At 44.2% G+C, this 12,600-nt stretch overlaps 1 protein-coding gene across 1 annotated transcript; it reads left to right on the forward strand.

Annotated features, from left to right (window-relative positions):
* Positions 1-627: 627 nt before the first annotated feature.
* Positions 628-11,940, forward strand: ARL2BP (ARF like GTPase 2 binding protein). The gene is made up of 7 exons (XM_082233532.1): positions 628-784; positions 1,832-1,883; positions 3,698-3,759; positions 5,110-5,216; positions 6,253-6,338; positions 7,828-7,924; positions 9,327-11,940. Exons 2-7 carry the CDS (start codon positions 1,846-1,848, stop codon positions 9,423-9,425), a joined length of 489 nt encoding a protein of 162 aa, XP_082089658.1. The 5' UTR covers positions 628-784; positions 1,832-1,845; the 3' UTR covers positions 9,426-11,940.
* Positions 11,941-12,600: the final 660 nt, after the last annotated feature.

The raw sequence follows: 12,600 nt of genomic DNA on the forward strand, positions 1-12,600 counted from the left end.
CCTGCTCCGGCAGACAGGCCCGCCTATGTGAAGACACACTTCAGATACAGGCACCGAGCTCGGCGACTTTTAAACTCGACGCGTAGTTACCGTAAACACTGAAACTTTCGCAGGAGGCAAGATGGCCACCAACTTTAATACCGTTAAAAGAAGATTGAATAAATTAACGTTGGAGAGGGCTACTATGCACAATGGCTATGGCATGCTCTGCCTCCACTGTCAGAGGCAGCAATGCCTTCTGAATACCAGCTGCAGGAAACCACAAGAGGGTGTGAGGGTTAATATGCTCAAATCCTGCTTGGGGACGCCGCAGGCGTGGGACGGCCACTGCAAAAATGATGCTGGACTAGGTGGGTAGCCTTTAGCAAGTTCCAGGAAGGATCTTAGTTGTTGTTGCTGCCGTCGCCGCCGCCGCCTACTTTGCTCGGCTCAACCAAACTGGGCACCGCCACGTGGTCGGTGAGGCTGGAAGGGAGAGAACCGCCCCCGCGCGCGCGCTTCCTCTGATTGGTTCTCTCCTTTTACGTTTCTTATTGGTCGGGAGAGAAGTCCCGCCTAGCCTCCTGTGATTGGCTCAGTTCGTTCAGCCTCACAATGATTGGTCAGGTAGGTGTGCGTTACCGGAAGAGGCCGTTTCCTAGGCAGCAGCAGGAGAAGGAGGAGGAATAAGAAGAAAGAAGCGACGGCGGCGGCGTTTGCAACGAACTCTATGGGGGAGGCCGAGGCCTTCGTCCCGCTCGTCGGCCTGCGGAGTGACGAGCTGGCGCTGCCTGCAGGAGGACAGGTAGGAGCCAAGGCGGAAGGGGGTGGCTTTGACTAGGACTCCTGGGTCCCCTGTGGCCCTGAGAGGAGCCCTGCTAGGTAGACCGGGGGTCCTGGCTCGCTCCTGGCCTTCAGAGGTAGACTGAGTCAGTATGTGGAGGCTCTATCTGCTGGCTAGGGACTTGGAACTGCTCTGCCAGGTCAGGCCAACCTTGGGTCCAGTACGGCCCCTGCCCTCCCCGCCCCACACAATGGCAAACCAGAACCCCAGAAGCAGGTTATTTGATTGATTGTATTTATATCCCACTTTTTTCTCCAGTAAGCTCAATGTGTCATGTATGTAGTTCTCTTTTATGCTCCACAACAACCTTGTGAAGTAGTTTGGGCAGAAGTGGCCTCCAAAGTCACAGTGAACCCGGATTTGTCACGATTTGAACCCGACTCTCTCCCAGGTGCTGGGCATGCAGCAGAATTAGGTGGTAGTAAAATGAACTGTCCCAACTACTTCTGGAGGATTACAATTTAAAAAATAATTCTCATCAACAAAAACTCCCTGCAACAGGAAAGCTAGTACAGTAGAGAGTGGACTGATCTAGAACTTCCCCCCCTCACAGCCAAGAGAACCCAAAAGCTCCTGGACTGTATAACAGAGGCCCTTGATAATTGCAAACATGCAAGACTTCTTGTACGTCTGGCAAACCCTAGTTGTGATAAGTGGCACCCACAATGTATTTGTGAGTCTATAAATTCTGTGTATTTCTGCTGCCCGTTTCCAAATCCAAAGTCTTGGAATTCCATACCTTCAGATCCACCAATTCCAGTGCAATGGGATAAGTTGCTTTTGTTTCAGGCAAACCTATTCTGCTGCTTACTTGTATGTATAGTTCATTTGTTGCCCACTATTTTCCAGGAAATAGAAAACAAGTCATAATCAATGGTTATTTCTAGATGTGGAGGTGGTGTAATATTTTATGATAGGCTTGAGACCTGACATTGAAGACAGGATGACTGACAGCCAAGTATTACACCCTGAGGATTAAAGTATTTAAAGGTTTACATTATAAAACAGGTGACAAAGCCACGATGGAAACTTTAGAAGAAGAAAACTTTGGTGTGTCCATGTAAGTATATTTCTGTTTCTGCACTTTGAAATGTTAAAGCCAATAGGAAGTTTTAACAGTTAGGAGAAGATGGTTTTTTTAATGGCATGTGCTTCTGTGGACTTGAGCCTAGATGATAGAATAGGCTCTCTAGACCACAAAGGCTTATGATGCAATATTTCTGGTACTTTTTAAGGTGGGAACATTGCTTGGTGATATGTTATTTTCTAACTTTATTAATAGTTGGTTTCAGTGTTAATTTTTAAACTACAATCAAGACTGACTCATAAAGATTTTTGTTTCTCATGGATATAGATCAGAAATGGATCATTGATAGATCAATGCCTTCCAAATATTGTTACACTATAGCTTCCATCATTCCTGGCCAAATCTGTAGGGCCATAGGTTGCTCACCCCAGAAATTGATTTCCATCCTCCTTTTTAAAAGCCATCTAAGCTAGTGGCCATCATCACATCTTGAGGTGGTAAATCCCACAAGTTAATGAAGCATTGTGTGATGATTTAGTTAAGTGCTGTATATAGAAGTACTTTATTTGTCTGTTACAAATTTCCTGTCAGTTAAGTTCAGTGGATAACCCCAGCTCTTTTATGGACCCTGACTTTTAATATAATGCCTGAATCAAGCCAAAGCGATTCTGCTTTTGAATTGCAAAAACAACTATATTCTGATCTGGAGGGATTGCTGTTATCCCTTCTGTATGTGGCTAGATGGCAGCAAGTAGCAACAGTGTCTCCTCCACCAGGCTTGGGTTAGGAACAGCCTCTTCCTTGCTTCCATTAGGACAGGGATGTCCCAACAGGTTGATCGCGATCTACTGGTAGATCCCCAGGAGGTTTTGGTAGATTGCGGTCGATCGCTGGGTCCCTTTGCTTAGTGTTGGTAAAATAGAATCCAGCCCCGCCCTCCATTGTTGCATGATCTGCAGAATGGAAGACGGAATTTACTCAGTGAGGCTGTTTGTCTCCCCAGCGATCTGTTGGTGAGTGGCTGTTTCCCTTTCTCCCTAAAAATGGCCAACAGCTTACCTTTGAACTCCCCCAAAACAGGGCTTTCCTCCTCCATAAAAAAGTTCAACAATTGACATCACTGCCATTTTTTAATTCCGTGAGTAGATCACAGTCTCTTGGGAGTTGGCCACCCCTGCAGTAGAACATCAGCTGTTAGACACATCACTCTTATTCCTACTTAGTGATGAGGGAGAAGAAACTGAAGGATGATGCCGTATCTAAAACCTTGCCTAGTTTCTTCATGGATAAAGTACAGGCTGAACCCAGTCCAAGTCTGAGATCAGACTTGACTGAGGCAAGGCAAGGAACTGCTTCTCATCAGGGTGACTGTCCTTGGTTAAATCTTGTCTGCAATGCAGAAGAACGTCACCATAAAATAATTCTTTGAGTAACTTGTGTTTGAATAAACAACAGCTTCTCTCTGAATGTAGCGGAATCTGGGGAGGAGGACTCAGTTCAGGTAGAACAAAGCATTACTGCAGTGGCTTAGAGACTTAGAGCTGTAAGCTGGGAAGTCTCTGGTATGAAATCTCACTTTGACAGCAAATGCACTTAAGATAGCCATAGGGAAATGCTTCTTTCTCTTAGTTTGAAGTTATTCTCTGTAACAGGGGGGTGATAGTGTACCTCCACTTTACAGGACTGATGAAAACATTACTGAGTAATATATGTGCTGAAAGTATTTTGTATGCTCATGTGTCCCATAAAGGCAGTAAGCATTATTCTGTGTGCCCTGGATTGTTATGTTTATGTGTATTTCACCTTCCATAGTAACCTGAATCCAACCTGGCTGTCTCTCATTTTAGCTCTTCACCATCGGATGCTGAGTTCGATGCTGTTGTTGGCTATTTAGAAGATATAATAATGGGTATGTTTTTCTTAAGGTAGCCCTGCTCAAAAGGGACTGCCAAGGTGCATCTCTTCTTATTGTTATTTGTGAACACACTGGGGTATTTTAGAGGAATTGTTTTGATCTTATCTTCAGTTCTGATTCTGGGGTGGATTTTGTCAGCACTGGTTTTTATACAAATACATCATAGTCTAGACCAGACCTTCCCCAACCTGAGATACGAACTATCTAAAAAGCACTACAGTGGTACCTCGGCTTACATACGCTTCAGGTTACAGACTCCACTAACCCAGAAATAGTACATGGGGTTAAGAACTTTGCTTCAGGATGAGAACAGAAATTGTGCTCCGGCGGCGCGACGGCAGCAGGAGGCCCCATTAGCTAAAGTGGTGCTTCAGGTTAAGAACAGTTTCAGGTTAAGTATGGACCTCCAGAACGAATTAAGTACTTAACCTGAGGTACCACTGTAGGTTGAGGGGAAGTCGGTCTAGATGATATTATTGTTTATGTATTTTGCAAGTCGCTTTGAGGGCTCCTGAGGTGCCAAAAGAAGAGATAGTGAACTAATAAATAAAATAGATACCCACCACTCTCTTCTTTGTGCAGTATCGGCACGTGGGAAAGTGTTCAGTGGTTGGCATTTGTGCCTGGCTGAAGGTGGAACTTGTATTCTTTTCCTTGGAAATGGAAGCAGAGTTCTCATGTAAATTTTCTTCTTCTTCTGCCTGCTTTCCCTTTCTTGCCTCCACCTACTGCATCAAGTTCTGAACAAGGTTCCTGCTCCTAAACAGCTGGACCCCATGATGAGAGCTCCTGTTGAGGGCTGGGGATGCACCACAATGTTTTATTGTGGGTCCACACTTGTTGATAGATACTTGCCTTTCAATGAAACATTTAATAAATCGGTGGTGCCTGAGGTACTGCCCAGTAGGTGGCTTGAAACAACCAGTCAATCCCTTTCATGGAGAAGTGCTTGACAACCGTGTTACAATTACAGTGGCAAAATTTATGCCTGATTAATTGATTCTGGATGAAGGATTGGAACTGTGTGTATGCTGACTTCTCCAGGGAACTGATGTTGCCTCATATGTTAATTATCCAGCTCTGTTCCCTGGGTGAAACTTGCCAAAAGTCTTTTAATCAGGCTCTGCCTTGTTTGTGTCAGTGAGAGAAACTCTTCATCCTGCCAGAGGCTTAGCGAGCTAGCAAGATAGAGAAGCTACTGCATGGATTGGGCCTCTGTCAGCTGCAGCTGTGCTGTCGTTGCAGCCATGAGGGTCACCATGTACTGGATCCTAAGCTGAGGACAGCACACCAATGAATGTAGTCACTGTCTTTCGACTGAATGCAACTGTGTTGTGATTTCAGATGATGACTTCCAGCTTATACAAAGGAACTTCATGGACAAATACTACCAAGAGTTTGATGATACGGAGGAAAATAAGCTCATCTACACTCCTATTTTTAATGAATATGTGAGTGCATATGTCCTGTTTTGATCGTTATCACTTGCATATGATGGTGGGCTTTGTCTTTTGAACATTTGCCACCCTGTGAAAGAAACTGGATTCTGTGTGTTTCAGCAGCAAGTATGACCTGTGAACCATAAGAGAGAGAGCAGCCCTGCTTCAGGATGTTGAGGCTCCTCTCACACCCTCAGAGGGACCTGAGACCTCAGTGCAGGTGCTGAAGTCCAGCCTTCATCAACCTGGTGCCCCTTCACTGTTTGTTTGTTTGTTTGTTTTAAACTATAACTCCCATAAGCCCCGGCCAGCATGGATGTGAGCTGTAGTCCAAAACATCTGGAGGGCACTAAGTTGGTGCTGCTGACCATCCAGTGTGCTTCTCTGGGCCGTACCATCACTTTGTTCACTCTGCCAGGAAGGTTTTCCTGCTACAAAGTTTGCTCAGTGACTAGAGGGGAGGGGCCCAGGCTGGTTGCTGTCCCAACATGGCATCTTTTGTAACAGCTTAGCTTCTTGTGAAAGTTTTCATAATTGCTGCAGATTAAAGGGTTGTTAAGGGCACAGCTGCAAGAGCTGGTTTAAACGCTGGCAACACTGATTGCTGCTGAGACACATGTGGTTTCTGAAAGATCCTTATGGTAGCTTGCAAGTCTCTAGTTGGGTTCTGAAATTTGGGGGTTATATCCAGTGATGGTCAGGGTACTCCCATCATTAGTCGTGCTCATTGATTTCAGACATATAGTAATTTTGGTGGGTCTGCCCAGAGTAAGGACCCATAGTGTTCTTATAACTTAAGGGTAATGAACAGAACAAATTACTTCCTCAAGGCAGAGACTCAGCTCTACATATTTTAACTGGTTGTATCCTGTTGTTACCTGTAACATCTCTCATATTTGAATCCAAAATGTGGTCCAGCCATTGACAGTCTAGTAAGCTGCATCTGATCTCTCTAGATCAAAACACCTCTTTGTGAGATGGTAAGCTACAATATTTGCTCCCTGTCATCCTCAGCTGGAAAATAATAATACAGTGCTTCTCACTTCAGATATGCTTGGTTGAAAAATACATTGAAGAAAAGCTCTTGGACAGGATTCCTGGTTTCAGCATGTCTGCCTTCACCTTGTCATTACAGTAAGTTGGATCCTTTGCTTTCCATTTCTTTTTCATCTTCACTGCTTTAACTTGTTCTTAAGGCTCCTTATTGAGTAGGGTTGGGCTTTGAATTTTGGGAGCATCTTCTCTCAGATGTGAATCCACCTATTTTAAGCTCTGCTGCAGACTCCTTGCCCCAGGGTCTGCCCTTCTCTGAAATGCAGTCATGTGGTCCTCTGAGCAGGGAGCTTTCTATAATGTCAGTACATCTGTGAAATAGCATCCCCTAAGAGTGTCCACAGAATGGCGCTGTGGGTTAAACCACAGAGCCTAGGACTTGCTGATTGGAAGGTCGGCAGTTTGAATCCCCGCGACGGGGTGAGCTCCCGTTGCTCGGTCCCAGCTCCTGCCAACCTAGCAGTTCGAAAGCACCTCAAAGTGCAAGTAAATAGATAGGGACCGCTCTCCGGTGGGAAGGTAAACGCCGTTTCCGTGTGCTGCGCCAGTTCGCCAGAAGCGGCTTAGTCATGCTGGCCACATGACCCGGAAGCTGTCTGCAGACAAGCGCTGGCTCCCGGCCTCTTGAGCGAGATGAGCACGCAACCCCAGAGTCGGTCACGACTGGACCTGATGGTCAGGGGTCCCTTTACCTTTACCTTTGTGTCCAACAGACCTTACCCCCTTTTTCCCATTTAGATATAATGTAAAACAGGAAGAAGACCGCTGTACATCATTCATATATGTCATGCGCTGAGGCCCAAATGTTCATGATATGCACAAATGTAAACAATGGGCTATTAAGTCACTTCCACGAAAAGAGAAGACTGTTCTATGCTTAGCCAGTGGTGCCCATCCCAGCCTCCTTTGCAGATCAAGGCCCATGCAATCCCATTCCATTTATAGAAACCTTCTTGAAGATTTCATATTGTTGATCATTCCTGAGGGCTGCATAATGAAAACTGATGTTAAATGGATATTCTGCTGCTTAGCGAGCAGATCCATCCCTTTGTTTAGTAACAGCTTAGAGCCTGTTTGCCCAGTATTCCCTCCATCACCACCCTTGGGCACACACAGCTGAGGAAAAGCTGTAAATCAGACATCCATGAATGCAGTTGGCAGAAGTGGCTGTGATTGCAGCAACAGCATTCCCACTCCCCTTCAGATTCTGAAGCTGCAGAAATTTCTGTGGGCTGCTATCTGTTCATTTTCAAAGTGGGGGGGGGAGGGACGATGACAGAAGCACCCCCTGATGCAAGACAGAATAATTATTAAGCTTAAAATCTAAAATGTGTACAACTTTGAACTACATTTTCTTTGGATAATTGCTTGGTGACAGTGTGTGAAGCACCCCTTAGTCCCATTATTTTCAGTACAAATTACTTTGTGCAAGTGGCTAATTTAAAGAGAAAATGCAACTTATTTTGATAGGCATTTTCCTCCTTAGCTTTTGTAATGCATATTTTCTCAGTGCCTTTTAAAATCTAGAATGTCTAGCTGTTTTAATGGTGACTAAATCCTTCACTTACAGGCAGCACAAGGATGAAATTGCAGGGGATATTTTTGATATGCTTCTCACATTTACTGACTTCCTCGCATTTAAAGAAATGTTCCTGGATTACAGAGCTGTAAGTACTTCAAAGCTCAGAAAGCGCACACTGAATGGCCAGGCAAGTTGGTTTAACTGGGAGTGACTCTTGGGCATATTGAGCAGAGAGAGATCACTTTCCCAGTTCTGCTTCCTAAGAGCCTTTTAACTGAGGAAGTGAAAAACTGATTTTGGTGCTTTATGCATGCAAAGTAATTGGGGCTCCTTCCCAGCTTCTGCATTCTGGGGGTGAGAAAGAGGACCTCAGTTCAGGAAGAGAGGCTTGGCCCTGGTTTTCAGTTTGGCCAAACTATAGCACTCTGGATGGGGCGGAGTGGTTTTCAAATGTAACTTGGGGTGATGGGTCTTTTTTATCATAAAGCATTAAGCCCAAAAAGTTGCTCAGTGACAATTTGATAAAATACAATTTTTGTTAATTTGCATAGCTATCAAGATTCATGTCTTAAGTTGGTATGGGAGTTCTTTTATGGGTTTGGGAGGGGGTGTCTAAAAATGCTTTTAGTGAACCTCAGTGGTGAAATGTGTGTCCAGTGCACAAGTTTCGCTCCAAAATTATTATTTTTTTAAAATACTGGAAACCTGTGGTCCAAAACAAGTCAGTTTGAAGTAACGCATGTGAAACCCCAAAACCAGTTGCATTTAACAATTCAGAACTGTTGTTATTGTGAAATCTTAAACACTGATCTTTTAATATTTAGTCTTGATAAGGAGGGTTTGAAATAGCAAAGGGGCCAGTTTCAAAAGGTTGGCTAAGGCAGAAATTGTAAGGGAAAGAACACATTCCAGGCCAGCTGCAAAAATAATTCTTACTTATTTTGGTAGTGGGGGTGTTCACTGCAGATGCACAGAATCTGAAACCCAACAAGGGAGAACATTGTGTATATTGCTCTAAGAAAAATGTGTGCTTATACACATAATGTGTGTATGTTTGTATGGAGATGGTGTGTAAATTTTTATATCTGGCTATCTGTGCCCCTGATTCTCATGAGGGTTTGCAAAGACCAGAGTGGCAGAGGGCAAGATGGCAAGGGGAGGGCATGGATTACTAAGGTTACTTGGCATGGCAATAGAGGCTAGGTAGCGTGGAGTAATAGTCAAAGGAGGTCTGGCAGCTGTACCAAGGATCAGAACTTGCCCTGGTCAGTAGAAACCCTGCCCAGTCTCCTCTGGCTTCACCCATGACTACTGTCAGCAACCAAAAAGCTTGGGAGGGGGAGGGGGGAATCATTGCTTATTGATGACGAAAGTTACGATTCTCAGTTTCCACAGCAGGTGCCAGATTCCGTGTGGAATTTCTTGCCCACAGCCTTGCAGAAAATAAAAGCTCTGTGTTTCATTACAAACATGCCTCCTTGTCTGGCTGAAAGGCTGCCATTTAGAAATGCCACCAAACTGAAGTATTTTTGGCATCTCCATTCTAGGAAAAAGAAGGCCGAGGCCTGGACTTAAGCAGCGGATTCGTGGTGACACCCTTGAGCAAGTCCTCCATGTCGCCTTCCGCAAACAGTCTACGACACTAGCTCTTTCCTCCAAAAGAGAGCTGTCTCCACTTGTGGTGCCCTGAATGCAAAAGCCAGCAGAAGAGATTAGTGTGATGCTGAGGAGTGCAACCCTTATTCCCTCTTGGCAGGCCAATTTTTCATCTTAGCTGCTTGTTTGAATTGGGCATTTCCACATGATCAGTGACTAGTATAACTCCAGCCCTGTCTTAGCACTTGGATTTGTTGCTATGCCAGCCAAAAGGGACTTGATGCCATGGAGGTCAGTTAGTGCCATGGTCTGTTTGAGGGCTGCCGATTTCTTGGAAGGAAAACAAGCACTTCTTCATTGGACAGCAGTGATGGAAAATGAGTGTCAAACGTGGGATGGTTCTAACTGCACAACTTTCTGAAGCTCACAATCACAACAAAGCGGGGAAAACATGTTTAGCGTAGTTCTAAATGCCAGATTTTGACTTTCGACAGTAGCACATGTGTGTTTGATGCGAATATATATATTTAGCATGAAACTTATTTGTCAGTTCTCTAGTAATTGTGAATTTGTATCCTTTCCCATTCAGCAGGCTTAGTGGTGTTGCTCTTGTAAGGCCCCCACTTCAGCTGCAGAAGGAACCAGAAAACTTGGGATTTCCAAAGTAACCTCTCTCCTAAGAAAAATCACACTCTGTTTCATTACTACCAGCAGTATGTGTTGTAGCACGGACAAAGCTTTCTGCAATGTCTTCATGGGGGATGGGGACTGTAAACCCAAATCCAAACTTGTATGGCTTTCAAGGAACTTTGGGAATTAGTTCTGTGAGGTGCTGCAGTTCTTTAAAAACAAAAACAAAAGAGCTAAAGTTCCCCAGGTTCTGCAATATTAGTTAAGCTGGTTTTAACTATAATGACCTCCCTCACAGCGAAGCTCAGGAAATGGTCTGAGAAGTCAGGACTGACTCTACCAGGTTTTCTTATCACAGCCCCTCCTCAAGCTTCTTTCAGGAAAGCAAGGACAGTTAAACCTTCTTTTAAAGTGGAGTGAATGTGTCCCGAGTGGCTTGATTATACCTGCAAGCTTTGGGATTTCATCAGTGTTGTGTTTTACTAAGGTTAAAAAAAGAATAGCATGGATAACATTGCCTGTGCCATTATCGGTCTGCATCTTTGCTAGACACCTGGGAAGCCTCATGTGTGGTTCATGCTGATGGCTTTCTCCCTCCATCCTGGCTTAGTGACATCAGCTAGTAATATGTGCCAGTAGTGTTGGATCTGCTCTGCTTGCCCCAGCCACATCTCTGTTTCTGGCTTACCTCCACATGGATCTGTGGAACTCTTGCTGAGAAAGGTGTAGCTGCTGTTGCCATCTTGACTTGTGGAGGACCAGGCAACAGGAGCAGGGAATTCAAAACCCAAAAATTCCAGTTGTTCCCACTTTCTACGCGTTGCCTACCTTTACTCTTGGTTGGTAATTGAGCGCTCAAGGACTCGGCCTGTACGATCCATGTGCTGCTGTCACACTGAGGCTTCTTCCAAAGTCACATAATGGAAGAAAGGCCAGGATGACTGGCTGAGCCCTGAAAATTTACTATTGGAGCCTTTCAGGCTTCAAATCCTTTTTGTCCAAGCAGGGGTAAGTGATTCTTGTAATGAGGCTTATCACAAACATCTTACATGTTTCAGTTTTGGGTGACAATATGGTACAGCACAGTACTTGCTTAACTAAATCTTGGGAGATTGAGAAGGGGGTAACGTGGTATCTTTACATCAGCAAACTTTTGCTTTCACAGTGTTTTCTTTTACATACGTTTCCCTTTCAGGGTTGTGTTCTGTAATGTGTTTAGGCTGTACACTGATCTGAAACTTGATTGCCAAGATCCAGAAGCAAACTCTGCATTGTAAAGGATGTTTTTTGTAACTTGTTTTGGCAAGGTCCCATGTGTGTAAACGAGGAATAATCTTGTCCCTATACTTTGAATATTGTTGGTATTTGAAATGTGCAAGAAGTGCATTTTCAAACAGTCATGGCAAGGCATGTTGACAATATTAATGACAGTATTTATCTTGGTGCAGTTTGCTTTTAAAAATCCAGTCTTGGTCAGCAAATGGGTAACACGGACTGGAATGCAGGATCAGATTCAAAGTTGGAAGTTTCTTGTTTCTCTCTTGCCATTTCAAAGACATTGTCTTTCAGTGCCCAATTTGTCAGAACTGCTTGGAGGAGAGATACAAGGAAATGAATTTTCATTTTCTAATCTCACCCAAAACCGTTGAGGTGCATGGGATTGATTTTTTGGTACAGGCTGAATGGAATTTTAGAATATGTCATTACAGTATTGGATAGTCTAAGAAATCCTTGGAGGACTCCTCTGAAGGAAACATGTGCAATCGCTGGAGAAACACCTTTCGTCAAGAGCTTCTTTTGGCATTTCTTTCAATGGTGTGTTCACAGTTTGCCTGCCTCTTGTTGAAGTTCACTTCATACCAAGAATCAATTTGTGTGCTGTTGGCAAACTAAGACTATATCGTTTTGTGTTTGATTAAACAACCAAGTAAATGATTACTCTCTCTGGGTGTGTAAATCTGGGACACTGGGAGAAGCAAGTACCAATACTATTTACTGGAGCAGAAATCAGGCCAATAATGTAACATTTAATTACCCTTAGCAAAATTGTGCACCTGATTGTGTGTGTATGTATGTATATATAGAGAGAGTTTAGATTCCAAAATAACTGCACCTTTTGACTGTTCCCCTGGTCACTTTTCAGATAACTGCTCAGTCTTGTCTGTATGCTGTTGCTTCTGGGTGGAAGGGAGGACAGAGATTTAAGTCGCAGCTACTCTCCCATTTTTTAAATAAAACCTCCTATCTACCCAACCATAAAAACAAAGGCAGAAGGAATGGTGGTAGATGTAGCTGCAGGGGAGAGCAAAGCTGTCCATGGTGGAATGCTCCTTTCTCCGCAGCTGTCAAAGGTGCAGTCATCCTTTCCCTTCTTTGCTTCCAGTAGACATTGGAAATGGCTCTTGTCATTGTCTTAAAGGGTAAGGTAGAGGGAGGAGAAGCAAGAGGGCATGATCATAACTCCAAACTCATGGAACAGTTAGGGTGATGCCCTGGTGCCTATTGCAGAGCACTGAGAGCTTGCTGTGGAAGTTAAGGAAGCCCAGGTCTAGTTTTATGGATGGGAGATTGCCTGGAAAATCCATCAAGGAAGAA

The sequence above is a fragment of the Podarcis vaucheri genome (assembly GCF_965113315.1).
Source record: "Podarcis vaucheri genome assembly, chromosome: 7".
Taxonomy (NCBI): Eukaryota; Metazoa; Chordata; class Lepidosauria; order Squamata; family Lacertidae; genus Podarcis; species Podarcis vaucheri.